At 44.6% G+C, this 20,958-nt stretch overlaps 1 protein-coding gene across 2 annotated transcripts in view; it reads left to right on the top strand.

Moving 5' to 3' along the window:
• LPAR3 (lysophosphatidic acid receptor 3) overlaps positions 1 to 20,958 on the top strand; it is a 98,249-nt gene that overhangs the window by 14,421 nt on the left and 62,870 nt on the right. Inside the window, exon 1 of one of the 2 annotated variants that reach the window (XM_034653805.1) lies at positions 5,071 to 5,253. The exons of the other annotated variant lie outside the window; for it this stretch is intronic. Coding sequence (XP_034509696.1) covers positions 5,197 to 5,253 — 57 coding nt within the window. The 5' untranslated portion in view covers positions 5,071 to 5,196. Of the gene's footprint in view, positions 1 to 5,070; positions 5,254 to 20,958 lie in introns of those variants that run through there. 2 annotated transcript variants of the gene reach the window in all.

Below are 20,958 nucleotides of genomic sequence, written 5' to 3'. Positions count from 1 at the left end.
GTTCATGGCAGAAAATTTGGAAAATATAGCAAAGTATATAAAAAATAAAAATGTGCATAATCTGGCCTGCCCATAATATCTACAGTTAACATATAGGGGTATTTATTGGTGGTAGTTTTTCTTCTATGTAGGCAAACACGTTTTCAAAAGAAAGAAAACAGATTTAGTTAAATAGTTTTATATTCTACTTTTTTTAAAAATTTAATATGAAATACAATGCGTATGGGGTTTCCTTTTGGGCTGACAGGCATGTTTGGGGACATAGAAGCATTGTGAATGTACTAAATGACACTGAATTATTTTTTCACTTTAAAATGCTTCATTTCATGTTATGCAAATTTTGCTTAAATAAAACAAAAATAAGAAAATTCAAATAAAAGAGACACACTGAAAAAATTTAATATGAAATGATAAGTGTCTTCCTATGCCATTATATATTCTTTGAGAATATCATTATTAAGGCTGGATACCATTCAGTCCTATGGATGTATGATAATTTATTTGATCAATTTCCTATTGGGCTTTCAGGTTAGACTTTTAGGTGGTTTTTAACATTTCAGTTGTAGAAATATATAAATGTTTATATTTGTATTAAAATTTTTACATGCCTCCAATGGTGTCATTAGGATAACTTTCTGGATATGAATTTGCTGGGTCAAATGGTATGAACAAATGGTATATCACAGTTCACCATACCCAAGGTTTCATAAATTGTAATGTGCACTATTATTTTATGTGATACCAAAAAGGAAAATGATGCCAATTAAACACAATGCTTTCTTATCACTATAGCTTTTATTTTATGATTATTGAGTTTTCTGTACTTATTTCAAAATACAATTAGCTTATATTTTATTCTTATGTATCCAGAAAGAAGAAGCAAAAGCCCTGGCTAGGTATTCATTCCTGAACTTCCTCATTCTTTGCAGTCACTTTTTGACTCTGTGTGGTCCTCGGCCTGAATGCATCGGAAGCATTTGGATGCAGCATATATTAAAAATGTGCTCCACTCTTTGCTCCGGGATTTCTTCCAACAGCTGAAATCCAGTCTTTAAAATCTGGTGCATATAGGCAGCCAGGGACAGCCAAATCCTAAGTGCTGCCTGGCAGACAGTGATCGTAAAACACATCTCAATTTAGAGACGTTAAAATGTGAGCAAACTGTATTCCTGAGAATGAATGGAATATAGTCTATTGCAAATTGTCCCCCAGAAAAGTTTTCCCAATTTGTTTCCCCACCCATACCACACAAAGTTAACCCATTCCCCTTACACCTTAGTTCATATTGGGAATCTTTTTAATCAAAAACCTTTGCCATTTGGATAGGTGACAAGTTGTCTCCCATTTTCATTTATACTTGTTTTCCTATTAGATCAGTTGAAATTTATCTTCATATATTTCTGGTCATTTGTATTTCTTCTTTTCCAGTTGTCCATATACTTGCCTTATTTTTGTTTGGATGTTAATCTTTTAGTTTTCTACATGCTTCTCAATAGCTAATGTAGGAAGGATGTTAATCTTTCATCTATCATATGTTGCAAATGATTTTTTCCCTAGTTTTTAGTGTGATTTTTAAATTTAAATTTATAGGACTATTTTTACTATGTGTGGTAGCATCTAATTTACATGCACTCAGTTTAGTTAATAATTTTTTCTGTGCCTTCTTTCCTTGCTCTTATGTTTCAAAAAGTTCATCTCAGACTTCGTTTTTATTTTTTACAAACTTTAAATCAAATAAATATTAATCTTTATTTGCTTCTGATTGTTTTATGGTTCTTTCTCCTTTTTAACAAACTAACTCTTTCATGCATATGAGAATTGTTTTGATAACTGTCTAACCTTATTTCTCCTCAAAGGTCAATGAATTGTAGCAGGGCAACTGACTGAATAAGCCTTCCCTTTCCTACTGATTTAGGAAGTCAGATTTTCTTCAAATATAAACATTTTTTATACTTACTGTGATTTGTATATGGCATAGCTATTCTAGTCTAATGTTTTGTCTTTCTAGTTTTGTATTAGTGTCATATTGTTTTAATCATTAATTAAATTCACCATTTAATCTAATCAACTGAACTAGGCTGCTTTTGCAAGTGAATTATGCCTGGATGACAGGCTCAAATCTGAGTCCAGGGCCACCCTAGTTGCAATGCTTTTATAATGTATTTTCATTTTTGTTACAACAAGATTCTCATCATGACTTTTGTTTTCAAAATTGGTTACTCTTTTCTAAAGCATAAAAATACGCAGAAATTAATTAGTGATAGGAAGAGTATCTAAGAAGTATTTTTGAATGATTCACATACATCATATGAGGTGGTTTGCTCAATTTAAATGAGCTTGAGTTTGATTGTTTGGTATTTGTTGCCTATTTCTGTGACTTTCTGTTGCTTTCCACTTCAAGTTACACGCAATTGAGAGGTACTCTATGGGGCTATCACCTTGCTTATGCCATCTCTCTTTTCCTTTGGGTTCTACACAGTTAACCTTTTGCTCAGTCAACCTTTTGCTCAGTCTTCCCTCAGAACCTTCTAGCTAACTGTTATTTCAGGTACCGCTTCCATCCCTCATGCCCTTCCACTTTCGCACACTATTCATCTGCGGTAGGCATCTTCATTGCTAATTAGTACAGAGGAGCAAAAATTTAACAGAGATTCAGCTCAGACTTCCCAAAGTTGAGAACAAGAAGTCTATGAATTTCTGCTCATGTAAGCAGAGGTCCAAACCAAGTAGGGGACGGAGGAACATGAGCCTCTTTCCATAAATCCTGAGAGGAAGAGAAGTCTTGCCTGAGTTCTATGTTGCTTCTCACTGTAGTAGGTGACAAGCGGGGTTTTAGTTTTATTTGTTTATGTATATGTTTTGCAGCCTTTATTCCCCACCAAGTACACCCTGGTGGACACAGGTTCTCCAAGGCTATAGTTGCTCCTTCAGCCATCACAATTCCTTTCCATCAAGCACCCTGGAATGCCCCTTTCTTCCCCTTTATAGAAACAATGTTCTAAAGTTTTGTATCTCCGGGAACACAAAACATAACCCTCAGGACACAGGAAGCTGATCAGCAAATGTTTGTTGAAAACATTTTGAATGATTTTCTAGCCAGTGATCTTTAAGGCAAAGTATACCCTCAGCCTAGGTGTTTGTCATTTTTCATGTTAACTTTAGTTTTACTAATAAAAACATTTTGGTAGAGAGGTGAGACACCACAGACCCTACCAGGACTTAAAGAAGGTTCTGGTGGATAATCCCACCAGAAGCTTCTTTCCAAAAATGATAATTTGGGGCCACATCTTTCTTTTTACTTGTGCTTTGCCTCTTGTCCGTTTTGTCCTTTCTTGCCCATTGGTCTTTAAGCCAGATGTTCTCCCTGCCTCTTTCCCTCTACAGTTCTTTTCTGGCTCACTTTCTTGCCTTCCCCTCAGATCTGACCCACATTAATTAAAAAAATCATCTAGCTAGAATGTCTGTTTCCTTTCACAACCCAGCTCACCATATTCCCTTCTCCTTTCTCCTTTGTTTAGGACTCATATATTAAAGGTAATCACATCTGGCTTTACAGAATCCCTGTTTTCTTTTGCAATGCTCACGTTCAGGAAGTTCCCAAGTTACAACACAATATGCTTCCCCAGTGCCTTTGCTAATAAGTTGTTTGGAACCTGGAAAAAATTTCCAACAAAAGAAGGCTTTCACCAGTGTTTACAGTTGCCCATTTACGGTTACAGCAACTTACTCAACATACTACACGTTAGCATTGGCTAAGTGCTACTGATTGTGAATTTTTGCGTTCGCTGGGCTGCCCTTTCAACACTGTGCTGTTGGAGTTGAGCTGTTCACTCCCCTGACCTTGTTCTCATATATCATCTGCCACGTTTTTCCTTGTTCCAGTAAACATGATCCTTCTTTAGCACTAGCTCTGCAAGTTGTAGCCCTCCCTATACCCTTCATCTGTAGGACACCACAGGAATTTTCTGAACACCCAGGTGAAGCAACAATAATTTGCACATGTCACTCAAAATGTAGCCATATCCCTGTGAAAGCTGGAGGTGTATGTAGCAGGATGTCATGCCCTCTGGGATGAGGTCCATCACATAAGGAAGGAAACATTATTAAAATATCATCTTCAAAGAAAGTAGCATTTCTTGGATGGTAGGAGACAGGTTACCATGCAGTCTGTGTGCTGGGATATGGTTCCTAGTTGACATACAGGGGGTCCCAATATCAATGTCGAGTGAATGGCCAAGGGGTACAGGAAGACAGGTGGGCACAGGCTCTCAGCGTTTCCCGAGGTTTTGAAGCATGAGTGGGAAGAACCTCATCTCGCAGTGTTTCTCTCTGTGAAGTTACCAGAAAGGCCCACACTTTTAGCACATCTGTGACTTCCTTTTGCTTTGCACAGTTCAGAGAGAACAAAGTCTTGAGGACATTGTTTCACTTTGCATCTTTCTTTACCAAAGGTGGATCAGTGGAGGCTTTATATTTCAGCTTTGAAAAACAAAGTATCCAGAACTATTTACCCCAGGAGGTTAAGAAGCCTCTTTCAAGAACTTTGTTTTTTAAAAATTTCCCGTTTCAACAAAAAGGTGCCCAAGAAAGGCTCCAGGTCAGAAGTAACGTGAACATCCTGGGCCGCTGGGGGCTGCCTCACCCTCGAGAAGCTTTAGGGTAAAGTTTTAGAACAAGCGTTTGGCCTGGCAGTGAGCCTGCCTCCCCTGGGAGGGTGAGTGTGGGCTGCACTGACCCGCAGCCACTTCAAACAAAGCTCTCCCAGGAGAGTGAGGAGAGAGGGACAGCGCGTTAATACCGCGCTCCGAGGTATGGCTCTGTAAGCCCCGTGGGTGCTCGCCGTCCTTAAGTGGGTGCCGTCTCCTCCTCCAGGCCGGCCAAGCTCCTGGGGACCAGTCCGGGCACGATGGCATCTGCAGGAGCGCCCCCGGCGCACTGCTCAGCGCCTAGCCGGTGGGGGGCGCTCTCCCGTGGGAACGGCCGGACGCCTGGGGCAGGGCGGGGCAGGGCGGGGACGCGGCCCCTCCGCCCCCTCGGCGCCACCCCTCGCTCTGCCAAACTTTCTTCGGGCTCCGGGTGTGCCGCAGAGGCCGCTGGAGAGGAGGCGTGCCGCCGCCCGCCCGCCGTGTCCTCCGCCGCTCCCAGCGCCCGGCCGGAGCCCGGCACCCGGTCCTCGTCGCGCTCGGCCCCGAGGGCATGCGGCAGCCGCAGGGGTCCCCGCTCCCGGGCTCGGCGGCGGGCGAGCGTGAGGCGGTGAGTGCAGGCGCCGGGCGCGGGGAGGGTTCCCGGAGCCCGGGCCAGCCGGGGCGCGCTTGGGGAGGCTGGGGCGCACCTCCGCCGGGCCGGGCCCGCGGCTCCTCAGGGTTGCCTGGCGTGTAGCCGGGCGCCAAAGCCACTCCAAGCTCCTGGGACAAGACTCTCTGGGGAGCGCATATGGCCCGCCCCCGCTGTTTTTTTTTGGAGTGAGAAGGAGCCGGGATGCAAAATCGGCGTTGCCTCGCGCGTGCTGTGGGCTGTCGGGCTGGACGCCGAGGGCGCGGCGCAGGCTCCGCTCTGCTTTTGCACAGGTGCCTCTTTTCCAAGCTCGGCCTTGCAGCCGTCGATGGTGAACTGAGATGCTCCGGTGGAGCCCAGGGATGTCACATTTTTCCACCTCCAGTCACGCCCGGTACGGTGGTGTGTCCGGGAAAAGCTGGAAGTCTGCAAGGCATAAAGATTCCGGAAATAGTTATTATTAACTAACTGGTAACACCGTGGGGGGTGGTGCTTTGTGAGTAAGCGAAGGTCCCGACGATCCCCCCCTCCAACGGCAGACAAAAGTGCTTTGTTCTGTAGCAGTGTTACTTTATTGCTTTCCCGCAGCAAGTTGCGACTACCCAAAATTGCTTAGAAGTTTCTCAACTTGTAATTTGAGTAGTGACGGCGAATATTGGAAACAATTTAGTCTTATTCAGGTAGTCATTAAAACGGCCCTCAAAAGCAATTTTCAACTGAGTAATTTCTACGAAATGCGTCCCGTAATTTGTTATTGGCCTTGGAATGCATATTCCTCCTCACCCCTTTGCTGCCCAGAGTATTACCTAGTCTTGGAATGTTACTTTAGAAGTTAAGGGCCGCTTAGCTCCTCACGGTTCCTACTTGTTTGGTTTTATAAGTTGGAGAATAAAGTAAATGGCAGTTACAGACAGATGATCCCTTCTTTACCAATAGGTTATCAGTGCATACATTGATTGGCATTTCATTAATGCACGGACTTTTCTGTTGCTAAGGAGAGTTGTTAGGTTTTCCAGGGAACTATCTATCAGTAGTTGCTAACCCTGCTTCCCCTGAGACTTTGGATCCAATTTTGTGTGGTTTGGGCCCAGCGAATAGAATTTTCCTTTTTTTTCAACTGGAAGTCATACAGTTAGCAACATACAACCTTGGCTCTGTTAACATCATACTTGTCTAAACAAACTAGACCATTCTAAAAAGAGTAGCAAACAAATCCTGCCAGTGAGGTTTATGTACTTGAGATAAGCTTCCAGAGTTGTCTCTTGTGCCTTGAGACTGTGTGGACCTGGTATCATGTACTAGGACATGGTACAGCTGGCCATTTAACCATCTGGACATAACTGATATTGATTGTCACTAGGAAAGTAGATCATTTGGGCCCATTTTTCTTATTTTCTTTGTTATCATTAGCATTCCAGACCTTTTAGCTTTGATTTAACTACAAATGACACATCCTCTTTCCTAAATCTGACAAATGTATAAACTAACTACCAGCCTCTTTTTATCAGATCAGATCTATTTTAGGTATCTGGTTGTTGTACAGGATGTTTGATAGAACAGATCTGCATATGTTTTCTATAAATGAAGACTGAAATGAGAGCAGTAAGACATGTGCTTCTTTTTTGTGTATGTTCCTCAGAACCTATTTGAGAGTCTAGCATGTTCATGCTTTCCCTCATTTTTCCAAAACACACACACTTAGGGGGATAAATGCACACACGGCATTGTAGCCAGGCAGCAACCAAGACACACCCTCTCAAAGTCATACATACATACCCAAGGCGGGCTGCTTCTCCCCCAAGTTCTCCATTTTTTTGATGAGGGGCAGAAATGCACCATAACTTAAGTCCAACCTCTTATTTCTTTGGGCTGAGGCTAGGGGAATCGTTGTAACTCAAATGGAAATTACTATAACTCAAATTACCTATTAGCCATTCTCCTTAGAGTTGGCTTAGTTCAGAATGCTTTCTGGCCTGTGATTATACCCAACAGAGTGGTTAAGTCTGATTGCAAGCCTCTAAATGGTAGAGCCCGGGCCCAGGGCATTATTAATACAGTGTAAGGAAAAGCGCAGTCAGATCAGCCTTTGTTCCAGGCCAGGCTTTGTGACCTTGAATACTTGCTTCACTTCTCCAAGCCTCAATTTCCTTGTCTGTAAGAATGAAGATTATATCCACCTCCCAAGATTCGAAGAGAAAGCACTTAGCAGAGTCTCTGATATACAGGAAGTACTCCTTAAATGCTGGTCGCTGATGTTTCCTCCAAGAGAAATATTAAAATATTGATATTTCTGTAAACAGCGTTGTGGCGAGGGTGCGAACATAGATCCCCAAGGCGTAGGTAACTTAGAGGTGTCCACATACTTTCCTTGCTTGCTCTCCCCGGCTTCCTGGTCCTTTTGCTCTTCCCTCCATCATTCGTCTTGCAGGTACGGAGCCTCCTCTTCGGCCTTGCTGGTCCTTTGTTCCTCATCCTGGATTCTGCATGGACGTGGAGGAGTCCCCTGGAACTTAGTCCTGCCGTGGTTGGGCGAGTTGGGGGTGAGGGGTGCAGCCCTGTCCGCAGAAGCCCTGAGACCTTGTGCTTTTACAATGCTGAGTTAGAGAGGCAGGCGGAGTATAGGGGTCTGGGTTCTAGTCCCAGCCTCACCTTTGTGAGTTCTTGTGACTTTGAATAAATCACTTGTCCTTGAATCCATTTCCCCATTTATATAACGGGGATGATAATTCCTTTTCTATCTGCGTGCATGTATTGTTGGGTGCCATGGAGTCGTCTGTGTGAAAGAGCTTTGCACCCAGTGAAGCCTCCATAAACGTTGTGGGGCACCCCAGGCAGGCTGCATGGGGGTGGTCAGGTCTCCGTGTGGGTGTTGGGTGTGCTAAGCTGCAGTCCCTCCACACCACTCTCTCCTGCCCTCTTGTATTGAAGGGGACTTCAGGGAGGAAATCCTGCCAGAGGTTGCAAAATTGCTGTATGGGGAACACACGAGGAACAGAAGTTTCAGGACTGAGATGACCTAACACTGTGTGACCGAAGGTGCAGGGCCAAGTTCTGAAGAAGCTGTAATTCCCTCGTGGAAACACCTGTACTGTCTGCTCCTCTCAGCGCTTGCTGGACAGAAACACAGAGCTGGCTGGCCTGCCAGTGAGTCAGAAGTGTGGTCATGCAGCTGCTGGATATTGAGTTGGGCTGCCTGACGCCACCCTCGCTGGCCTGTGCCTTCTTGCTAACTTGGGCCTTTAAGGTTCACTCTGCAAAGCCCCAAACCAACTCAGTGCATTTCCATGCTGTGAACAATTAAGCTAATTATTTAATTGAGTCTGAAAGTTGTGTTGTTCTCTGCCCTGCCTGGTAAGCCGGGAGAGTAGTGCCCAACAAGAGGAAGCTTCTGATTTCCTGGGTTGCCCCTACCCCTCTTCGTGCCCCAGGCTGATGTCCTTCTCCTAATTTCTCTTCCCTCTTCATCTGCTCACCCTGCCTTTGCAGTACCTGAGCCCTGTCCTCCTGTCCTGTCTGCCACTTGCCTTGAACTGCTCCCTTGCCTTGACCCCTGACATCACCCAGCTCCCATGGACCTTGCCTCCCCTCCTCAGATGTGAATCATTCATACACCTTAGGCTGGGCCTGACTGGGTGTCACTCTGAAAAACAACCTGCCAGTACAGACTGCTCCACCCCTTCCTAAGGACGTTAGTCAGCCCCCCCCTACTTACTCATCAACTAGTCCTGTGTCTTGATTGTTCTCTGGGACATTAGGCTGGAGGTGCTGCCAGCCCTGGCCTTAACTTAGCCCCGTGTAGATTCTGTGGTATCATCAGGGACGGCTTGGCTGGTGGCAGGGCTGGGTTGGAGGGCACTTTAGCTCTTCCATAAATGCCACCAGTTTGTCCAAAGCCCTCCAAACAGACATGCAGTCTAACAAAAGCAGTATGCTTGCTTTGTAAATGAAACTTTAAGATTTCCCTGGTCTCCCCTTACAGATAGGCTGCCCCAAGCCTCCTCCTCTAAAGAAATTCTGAAGCTGGGGGCACCTGGGTGGCTCAGTCAGTTAAGCGTCTGCCTTCGGCTCAGGTCATGATCCCAGGGTCCTGGGATCGAGTCCTACATCGGGCTCCCTGCTCAGTGGGGACCCTGCTTCTCCCTCTCCCTCTGCCCCTCCTCCCCGCTCGTGCTCTATCTCAAATAAATAAAAATCTTTAAACAATAAAAAAAGAAATTCTGGAGCTGCCCCCATCTAGACTCAGGCCATATAACTCAAAGGTAAGCAGTGGAGTCAGTCAGAGGCATTCGTTCCCCAAGGAGAACTAAAGAAATCCAAAGTTAAGCTCTTGCGGGTAACTAGTTGTTGAAGACCAAAACAAGAGTTCAGATATAGAACTCACTGACTCATTTGCCTCCTGCCCTGGTTGATTTTTAATAGGTTAGTCCTTTGAATGGGGGCCCTTTCCCTGGACTAAACTGAAAATAAGTATGACCTTTTTTTGTATCGCCATGGCATTTGGATTAGTCAGGGTTCTCCAAAGAAACAGAACCAATAGGAGATCTACATAGATAGATAGATAGATAGATAGATAGATAGATAGATATCTCTATATAAAGATATATGTGAGGATGCTTATTATAGGAATTGGCTCACAGGGTCACGGAGGCCAGGAAGTCCCATAATGTGCCATCTGTAAGCTGGAGAACCAGGAAAGCTGGTCATGTCATTCAGTCTGAGTCTGAAGGCCTGAGAACCGGAAGCACTGATGTCCAAGGACAGAAGAAGATGTATGTCCCAGTTCAAGCAACAGGGCAAATTCGACCTTCTTCCACTTTTTTGTTCTAGTCAGGCTCCCAGTGGAAGATGACACCCACTCAGAGGGTGAGGGTGATCTTTACTTAGTTTACCGGTTCAAATGCTAATCTCTTCCGGAAACACCCTCAGGGACACGCCCAGAGAATATTTCGCTGGCTATCTGTGCATCCCTTAACCCAGTCAGGTTGACACACACAATCATTGTACCAGCAGTTCAGGAAATTGACGTTGGTACAGCTCTCTACCATCCAGTCTATAGAACCCCTTCCTAGTTCATCAGTCATCTCCCAGGTGTCTTTTCTTGCTTTATCTAGCATCCGAGTTACCTTTATTTGTCATGTCTCTTCTGGAATAGTTCCTCCAACTTACTCTCTTCCTGAGCTCCTTGCAGCTGTTACAGGTCTCACACTCGGTAGGCATATTCTCTGTCTGGGTCTAACAGGTGTTGCTTCAGAACCAGGCTCAGATCACATGTCTTTGGTGGTCCCCTGCTCTTCTTGGCACATGGCATTAGAAGATGCACCATGTCAAACTGTCCCACCACTGGAATATAGGCCTTGAGCACCTTAAAATCACCATTTTTTCCCTTTGAAATTTGTTGGTGTTTGTGGGGAAGTACTCTGAGGTTCTGTTAATAGCCTGTTCCTCCTATAACCTCCACCTGTCACCTTTACCATTCATTGATGACTTCTGCCTGAATCAGCCACGTCTATGAAGTTTGCCACGTGGTGATTCTTTATTTCCATCACTCCTTCTGTGTTTACTCATCGGCATTATATTCTAAGGGAGAACTAACTTTCTCCCTCATGTGTTCATTCATTTCTATTAGGAAGTATTGATGGATTCCTCTTGTATCCAAAATGTTGAAATCTGTTACTGTCATTATTTATTTTGATGCTCAAATTGTCCTCATTTGGCCAGTGGAAGTCCCTCTAAGCTGGCTCCTGTGTCCTTTTGATGTCCCCATTATTCATTGAGCATTTAAAAAATTTTTAATCTTATTTATTTGAGAGAGAGACAGAGAGCGTGCAAGAGCAGGGGGAGGAGCAGAGGGAGAGGGACAAGCGGACTTCCCGCTGAGCACGGAGCCCAATATGAGGTTCGATCCTAGGACCCTGAGATCATGACCTGAAGCAAAGGCAGGTGCTTAACCGATGGAGCCACGCAGGTGTCCCTCATTGAATAACTAAAAATTTTCTGGCCACACAAGATATTTCAGGCTTGTGTTGACTTTCCTTCACCTAGTCAGTCTCCTTTTTGGTAAAGAATGATATTATAAAGATATGGAAGGTTGATGTGCCCATTGCTTCTGGAGTGTCATTGCTTTAGACCTCTCAACGGACAGAGGTAGGAAATTATATATATATATATACACACACACGTATATGTTCATAAACTTTCCTGCATTAGGCCACCCACGTATTATAAAATCATGAATTCATATCAAATACCTCCAACTCCAGTCCAACACCCAAGGATCTTTCTGTTCTCACCCCTTTATATCTTTGTACATATCGTCTCTGGCAGTAGGAAGCTTGTAGCCCATTGTCTTCAATATTTTTACTTATATTCTACTTATTTTTGCACTGTTTTGCACACGCTAGCCCATCTCCCGACCACGAAGGCCATCCTGCCGCCTCTGTGCCCGACTCTGACACTGCCTCTTGTCCTCAGCTGCCAGGCCTGCCCACCCAGGCCTCTCCCAGCTTCATCAGCAGCCCCCAGGCTCCGTGGCTCCCCAACCACAGCCCAGGTCTCGGTGCATCTCCCTGCACTGCCTCTCATCATACTGCCTTCTCGCTCCCGAGCTGACCCCTCAGTCCTGGGGTGGGAAGAAAAGAGAAGGCAAAGGAAGAGAGGGGAAGATGGGAATGGAAAGAAAGCAAAGACAGACATAACATATAAATATTTTTACAGCTTTTGATGCATCTTGCCCCATGGCACTCTCCACAAGCTCTGTCACTTCACCTTCTCACCCATGTGGTCTGCGGATGCCATTTCCCCTGCACTCTTGCCAACACTGAGTTTCCGTCACCTGTTTACACATCAATCTGATAGCACTTGACTTTTGTCTCTCTCATAGCTCACACCATAGCCACCTCGCAGCAGTATGACACTTTGAGTTGTCATCTGACCCTTTAGATCAGGCTTTCTCAAGCTTGGCACCACTGACATTTAGGGCTGTGTCATTCTCGGTGGTGGGGGTGGCATGTGTAGCAGCACCCCTGGCCTCCACCCAGCAGATGCCAATAGCACCCCCGGCCGTGTCTAACACAAATGTCTGCAGCTGTCGTGAGATGTCCTGGGGCAGGGTGTCTGGAGGATTGGCCTGGCTCGATCACGCACTGCTCTAGATTACGAGCTTCCTGAGGGCATTTTACATCTTTAAAGTGTCTGCACATCTCTGTCTCTCTCCTGCATAGAATGAACACTGACGACATGTTAACCAGACAGGGATGCAGGGGATCCACGGCGGGGTAGCATTCACCAGGACAGGACCAGTGGAACTCACCTAATACGTATTTGGAACTCGTCACGTATGCAAATTCCATGAATATCCCACAGAGGAAAAAGAAAAGGAATGTCAGCAAGGCTAGGTCATTACTAGTCTTTCTCAGTTAATTTCCAGTCTAATTTCTTATAAGTCAGGTCATTGAATTCTGTGGTCTAGTTCAACTGGTAGACTGTCGAGTTGATGGGGAAAGTAAAATGCTTTAGGAGAAGGCCTTTCGTAAGTCACGTTGTTCAGTGCCCTAGAGGTAAACCCCAGTTGCTTGTTCTTCTGAACTTTCTCTGAAGCACGCAGACTGTGACAGCATTGCTATTTTCTGTGATGTATTTAGAATTTTATTCTGTCGTTTTCATTGGATTATATGAACTTTTTCCCATAAACTTTAGTCAAAACTGCTAAGTAGAGATATGCTTACAAATTTTATTGACATTTAGCATAATCATATTATATTTCTTCTGGAATCAGCAAGTGCTTGCAAAAGGCATTAATGTCATTATGGAGAACAAATCTGCATATTTCATTTCTCGTGGGGGCATAGAATTAAGTACCGAAAAAGGATTGCAGTGGTCAGTGTGGCCCCAGAGCCCCGGGCCAGAAGGATCGGCGCTGGTGAGAGTGAATCAGACTGTCCCCGTTTTAGTCTCTGTAACGTAGAGAATGCTACACTGCCCGTCTCACTGTGGGATCCAGCGGGAAAAGAGATGGGAACTCACTTGGACCACTGTTCAGTGGTATGTCAAGGAATGTGTTTTGATGGATTATTCTAAGATTTAGACAGAGTGGCCTAGAACAAGCGTGGTAGTATAATTAGAATGTTTTAACCCAGCTGGCTAAACTCCTCTAACACATATTCATCTAAATGTTTTCAGTGGTGGTGCAAAACACCAGTTCATGACTCTGGACAGGGTCGTAGAGGAGGGAGAGCCTTGTCTTTGGAGTCGTTATGCTGGGGACCCACCTAGTCTGAGGGAGGGATTCCCTCTTCTGGTCTCCCCTTCCCAGAAACCTCTGTTGAGACCCCCCACTTCTTGGCCTGTTGGGAACAAGCTTGCCTTGAAGTTTACTGGAATCTCCTGACTCCTCTGGACTTGGAGACGGGCTGAGGTCTTTACATTGCTACTTTATTCATTTTGTCCTAATTACTCAATAACCCAACAAGTTAGAGCTTCTCTCCCTTTTACAGCAGATGAAATTAAAGCTCAAAGAGGATAAGTAACTTTCCCAAGACCCTATTGATAATAACTGTAAAGGAACGTCAGATTTAAATCCGCTGACAGTCTTAGGAAGAAGATACTGTCATTATCCCTGTTTTAAAGATGAGGACATTGAGGCACAGAGAGGGTAACTAACTGGCCGGTAGCAAGGCTTCAGACGCAGGCATGCTCCTTTGCATGTGGATGCCCAGTTTCCCCAAGACTATTTGTGGAAGAGACTGTCTTTTCCCCGCTGTGTATTCTTGGCACCCTTGAAGATCCGTTGACTGTATATGCATGGATTTGTTTCTGGGCTCTCTATTCTGTTCTGCTGGTCTCTATCTCTGTCTTTTTGCCAGTACCACATTGTTTTAATTACTGTAGCTTTGTAATATGTTTTGAAATCAGGAAATAGGTAGCCTCTGAATTTGTTCTTCTTTCTTAAGATTGCTTTGGCTATTTGGGATCCTTTGTGTTCTTTTTTTTTTTAAAGATTTTATTTAATTATTTGACAGAGATAGAGACAGCCAGCGAGAGAGGGAACACAAGCAGGGGGAGTGGGAGAGGAAGAAGTAGGCTTCCAGCAGAGGAGCCTGATATGGGGCTCGATCCCAGAACGCCGGGATCACGCCCTGAGCCGAAGGCAGCTGCTCAATGACTGTGCCACCCAGGCGCCCCTGAAATAAAAGTTTGAAAAACACCTTTTTTTTGGGGGGGGGTATGTGCAGAAAACAAAAAACAAAAACAATCTATGCCTTAAGGATTACAAAGTTTTTTTCCGAGAAGGGCTTAAAACTGAAATATCAATCGGTTCCAGGCTAACTTCTGGTCATTTTCTAATTTTTTTTTTAATTTAATTTTATTATATTATGTTAATCACCATACAGTACATCCCCAGATTCCGATGTAAAGTTTGATGCTTCATTAGTTGCGTATAACACCCAGTGCATCATGCAATACGTGCCCTCCTTACTACCCATCAACAGTCTATCCCATTCCCCCACCCCCCTCCCCTCTGAAGTCTTCAGTTTGTTTCTCATAGTCCATAGTCTCTCATGTTTCATTCCCCCTTCTGATTACCCCCCTTTTCTTTATCCCTTTCTTCCCCTACCGATCATCCTAGTTCTTATGTTCCATAGATGAGAGAAATCATATGATAATTGTCTTTCTCTGCTTGACTTATTTCACTTAGCATTATCTCCTCCAGTGCCGTCCATGTTGCAGCAAATGTTGAGAATTCGTTCTTTCTGATAGCTGAGTAATATTCCATTGTATATATGGACCACAGCTTCTTAATCCAGTCATCTGTTGAAGGGCATCTCGGCTCCTTCCATGATTTGGCTATTGTGGACAATGCAGCTATGAACATTGGGGTGCATATGGCCCTTCTCTTTACTACGTCTGTATCTTTGGGGTAAACACCCAGTAGTGCAATGGCTGGGTCATAGGGTAGTTCAATTTTTAACTTTTTAAGGGACCTCCACACTGTTTTCCAGAGTGGCTGTACCAACTTGCATTCCCACCAACAATGTAGGAGGGATCCCCTTTCTCCACATCCTCTCCAACAATTGTTGTTTCTTGCCTTGTCTATCTTTGCCATTCTAACTGGCGTAAGGTGGTATCTCAGTGTGGTTTTGATTTGAATTTCCCTGATGGCTAATGATTTTGAACATTTTTTCATGTGTCTGTTAGCCATTTGTATGTCTTCATTGGAAAAGTGTCTGTTCATATCTTCTGCCCATTTTATGATTTGTTTATTTGTTTCTCGTGTATTGAGTTTGAGAAGTTCTTTGTAGATCTTGGATACCAGTCCTTTATCTGTGGTGTCCTTTGCAAATATATTCTCCCATTCCGTGGGCTGTCTCTTAGTTTTTTTGACTGTTTCCTTGGCTGTGCAGAAGCTCTTTATCCTGATAAAGTCCCATAAGTTCATTTTATCTTTTATTTCTCTTGCCTTTGGAGATGTGTCGTGAAAAAGGTTGCTCTGGCCGATGTCATAGAAGTTGTTGCCTATGTTCTCCTCTAGAATTTTGATGGATTCCTGTCTCACATTGAGGTCTTTCATCCATTTGGAGTTTATTTTTGTGTATGGTGTGAGAGAGTGGTCAAGTTTCATTCTTTTGCATGTAGCTGTCCAATTTTCCCAGCACCATTTATTGAAGAGACTGTCTTTTTTCCACCGGATGTTTTTTCCTGCTTTATCAAAGATTAGTTGCCCAAAGAGCCGAGGGTCCATTTCTGGGTTCTCTATTCTGTTCCATTGGTCGATGTGTCTGTTTTTGTGCCAGTACCATGCTGTCTTTGTGATCACAGCTTTGTAGTACAGCTCGAAATCCGGCATTGTGATGCCCCCAGCTTTGTTTTTCCTTTTCAACAGTTCCTTGGAGATTCGGGGCCTTTTCTGGTTCCATACAAATTTAAGGACTATTTGTTCCAGTTCTTTGAAAAATGTCCTCGGTATTTTGATCGGGATAGCATTGAAAGTGTAGATTGCTCTGGGTAGTATGGACATTTTAACTATGTTAATTCTTCCAATCCATGAGCATGGAATATTTTTCCATCTTTTTATGTCTTCCTCAATATCTTTCAAAAGTGATCTATAGTTTCTAGCATATAGGTCCTTTACGTCTCTGGTTAAGTTAATTCCAAGGTAACGCATGGTTTTTGGTGTTATTGTAAATGGGATGGATTCCCTAATTTCTCTTTCTTCAGTCTCGTTATTCGTGTATAGAAATGCAACTGATTTCTGGGCATTGATTTTGTATCCTGCCACCTTACTGAATTGTTCTATAACTTCTAATAGTTTGGGAGTGGATTCCTTTGGGTTTTCCATATAGAGTATCATGTCATCTGCAAAGAGAGACAGTTTGACTTCTTCTTTGCCGATTTGGATACCTTTGATCCCTTTTTGTCTTCTGATTGCTGTTGCAAGGACTTCTAGTACTATGTTGAATAATAGTGGCGAGAGTGGGCATCCTTGTCGTGTTCCTGATCTTAAGGGAAAGGCTTCCAGCTTTTCCCCATTGAGAATAATGCTTGCAGTAGGCTTTTCATAGATGGCTTTTATGAGATTGAGAAATGTACCCTCTATTCCTACACTCTGAAGGGTTTTAATCAGGAAAGGATGCTGTATTTTGTCAAATGCTTTTTCTGTATCAATTGAGAGGATCATATGGTTCCTGAGTCTTTTCTTGTTGATATGATGTATATGCATTTTAGGATTTTTAAAAAAAGTGCTATTGAGATTTTGATAGGGCTATTTCTGAATCTTTAAATCACTTTGACTAGTATAGACATTTTGACGGAATTGAATCTTCCTACCCTAATGTAGCATGTCTTTCCATTTATTTCTGTCTCCTTTAATTTCTTTCACTGATGTCTTACAGTTTTCAGTGTGTAAGTCTTTTGCCTCTTTGGTTAAGTTTATCTCTTGGTGTTTTACTCTTTTTGATGCTATTGTAAATGGGATTGTTTTCTTAACTTCCTGTTTGAATGGCTCATTGTTAGTGTATAGAAATGCAATTGATTTTTGTATGTTTATTTTGTATCCTGCAACTTTACTGAATTCATTTATTAGTTTTTTTGTTCAGCCTTTAAGGTTTTCTCTGTATAAGATCATGTCATCTGTGAACAGACACAATTTTACTCCTCCTTTTCCCATATGGTTGCAGTCCTATGATGAACAGAAGTGGCCAGAGTGGGCAGCCTTGCCTTGTTCCTGATCCCGGGGGAGATGCTCTTAGTTTCTGACTGCTGAGTCTGGTGTTGCTGTGGGATCCATGCTCTTTAACCACCGTGCTCACCTGCTTCTCTGCTGGTGTTTGAACCCAGACCTGATGTGTGTGTCCTTCTACCACACCGCGTTGTCTCTGCTCTCTCTCCCTCCTCCACTCCCTTCTCCATTCCTGCCTCCCTGCTTTGTTCCAAGCAGCAGAAGAAGGAAGTGGCAGTGCCTTCAGCTTAGTCAGTGTGGCCCTGGGCCCGTTCTCAGACAGGAAGAAATTCGTTCCTAGACTGTAGTTATTTTAGGGTAGCTATAGGATGACTTTGTCATCACTCCTTGTTAAATGAAGGTGTCAGAGCATGAACAGTTAAACTTCTAGAATGCCAGCTGTATATTCCATTGACTTTTTAAAAGAAATTTTGAGTTACCTAACTTTCTTGGAAAGTACGGTCTGCCATTTATTACTTCCTCTGTGCTAAGCATCTTGCTAATCACTTTGTAAACATTGTTTTAATTTAATCCTTCGGCAATCCCATACAGTCATTATAGTTATGGTGCCATTTTTCTAGAGAAAGGGAAAGGCTCTGGCTGCATCGGCAGTGTGCCAGGGGGAGCCGTTGCTGAGTGTGATGAGCCTCGGTCTGACTCAGGTGCCGCTGATGCCAGTGCTTCCGCTCCTCGCCCCTGCTTGGCCTGCCCTGCCTGTGCCATGGCCTGCCACGCTTGCCTCGAGAGGGTTTCGTTTACCAGATTCCACAGGTGGGCCTTTTTCTCTCTAACCTCCGTTTTGTATGCCAGTGCTGAAATGTTCCTTTCTTTCTTTCTTCTGACTGGCCAACATCTGCTGTGTGATGGAGGAGTAGAAAGGAGAAAACGGCATAAAAATAAAACAAACTGCCATTCAGAAGAACAGGAGACCTGAGGCAGTCACAGGCGCCTGGAAATAAGGAAGCCTGCTGGGCAGGAATTAGAACCTCTCTGCCCCGGCAGTGGAGTCATTCTGCGGCCGGCCCCTGCTTCTGCTCTTCAGGAGAAGCCTCGCGAGGACCCTGACCTTGACTTTGTTTCCTGTGACCTTCCTGTCCGTTTCCCTCTGCGGCCATATCTGAGATGGGTGTGGGAGCGGGTGTGCTCCTTGGGGGAGAGTGGACAGGGGCCTTTCCAGGCCCAGCTGTGGCCTCCATGGCAACATAACATCCTTAAGAAGTTCCTACTCTTTCTGGTCTGTTTGCTTCTAGTCAGTCCCATTCATCAGTCACCGCATTCACATTGTGTTCTGGACCAAGTTCTTAAGCTTGTCTGACTTCCCAGCTTCCGTGGTTGGCCCACCTCCATCTTTTGTCTTCATCGATCTCTACCCTGAGGTCCTCCAAAATGTGGACTTGGGCAGGAAGGCGCACCTTTACTTTGGTCTTTCCTATAGGCCTGTCTTCTTTGCTTCCCTGCAACATCTCGAGAGGCCTTCAAGAAAGGCTGTGAGCGGTGATAGTATCTTCTGCCCTTTGGGGTCCAGAGCAGTTAACTTCTCTCATCTCCCAGTCTCCAGATGCTGTCTGTTCCTTTACACCGTTGCTTACAGTCTTACCAACAGTTCTTGTCTGAGCTCATCTCTTTCTTGTAATGCTTTGCTAAGAGCTGCAAGGAAGGAGCAGCCAGCGCACATTCCCATACTGTTTCCTTCCAGCGCCTTCACCGACAGCTACAGGCTTCTTGGGCAGAGTTCCCAAAGCACAGTGGCTTGAAAAAGACAGAAGTTTATTTCTCTCTCTTGCTCACAGTCCCGAGGTGAGTGGTTCGGGTTTGAAGTGTCCTTTTCATTTCATCTTTCCACCGTCCGCTAGGGCAGTGTTTCTCAAACTCTCTGTTCAGGGACTGGTTTTCTTTATTTCCAATACAGCGAAGACCAGTAGCTGTGGTTTATACACCACTGATCATGCACTTTGTCTTTCACAGTAATGTCCAAGTGCCATCAACATTTCTAGGTGCTTATTTGCAATTTCGGTACTTATCTCCTCATTGATAGAAACTTGTCAATGGACTACGTGGGATCGTGCAGCTCTCGGGCTTCGCCCTGGTCCGAATGCTGGATGCGGAATCACAGGCCCATCTATATTCCAACTTGTAGGAAAGTGAAGAGCGTGGAGGGGCACAGGGCTAACCTGGAAGTAGCGAACTTTGTTTATGTTCACATTCCGCTGCAGAAACTTAGTCCTGTGGCCAGCCTAGCTGCAAGGAGCCTGGGGAATGGAGCTCGTCACAACTGGAGAACAATTTAGCAGTCTGTGCCATAGAACATAAAGCTAAATACAGATACAAAAAAAATTATCACGAGAGAAGTGACAGGGCAGCATACAATTATGGGCAAATGAGTAGCAGAATGAGTTCAGTGCCATACCAGGCAGAACAGGACTTCTGAGAAATGGAGTCAAAGGTCCTGCTAGTCCTTGTTTGCAGCCTGAGGGTCAGAGGCCTGGTGCGTGGTAAGGTTAACAAGGGGGAGTTCACTTGAGGAGAGGCTGAGAACCATTCTCTGGGGGAAGCCCAGCAAGGATAGACGCAGGTTTGGAGCTGAGTTAGAATCCCCAAGGGCATAGCCAAAGGGCCGGAGCAGGAGCACGTTGAGAGCCCAGAACGTTATAGTAGTCAGGACCCGGTGGGGCATCGGGGAAAGGGGCTCTACTAGTCTACACTGAGCCTAAGCCAAACACCCAGGAGAGAGATAACGTAAGGTCCTGGCCAGTGCAAGTGGGACGAAGCCTGTCCCATTCCAAACCTCTCTGCCAACAATGCTGTACTACAAACAAGGAGTGAGGCCTGAGACCACCATCATGCTAGCTCCCTACGTTAAAAACCTGGTGTTTCAACCTGCAACTTTAAAAAAAAAAAAAAGAAGATTTTTTTATTTATTTGACAGAGAGAGCACAAGCAGGGGGAGTGGCAGGCAGAGGGAGAAACAGGTTCCCTGCAAGCAAGGGGCCCGATGCAGGACTCGATCCCGGGACCCTGGGATCATCACCCGAGCTGAAGACAGACACTTAACTAACTGAGCCACCCAGGCATCCTGAAACCTGCAACTTTTTTTTTTTTTTTAATTGTGGTCTCATTATCTCCAACAGCTGAAATGGGGGAAGTTGAGAGTTCCAACTTCCATATGTACTATCTTTAGGGTGACTTTCTTCTTGCTCATCTTGAAGGCAGTCTGGGAGCTTAGCATGAGAGAAGAGGGGGTGTGAGAAGTGTCAGGGCTTGCAATAGTTATTCAGGAGTTATCCACATAGAGGAAATAATTTAAGCAACCATAGTTCTGGTGGAAGAAAGTTTTAAGGGAAAAGAAGAGGAGGCTGCAAACAAGTCTAGGTGTGTGTACGTGGTGGGGCTGATGGGAGAACAGGGGACAGAGATATTGAGGACAGTGGGAAAACACCAGGAAAGGATACAGTCCCAGAGGCTCAGGTGGG

Source organism: Ailuropoda melanoleuca, chromosome 2, assembly GCF_002007445.2.
Source record: "Ailuropoda melanoleuca isolate Jingjing chromosome 2, ASM200744v2, whole genome shotgun sequence".
Classification (NCBI taxonomy): domain Eukaryota; kingdom Metazoa; phylum Chordata; class Mammalia; order Carnivora; family Ursidae; genus Ailuropoda; species Ailuropoda melanoleuca.
Note: the sequence above shows the minus strand (reverse complement) of the source record. Positions and strands in the feature narration are given on the sequence as shown.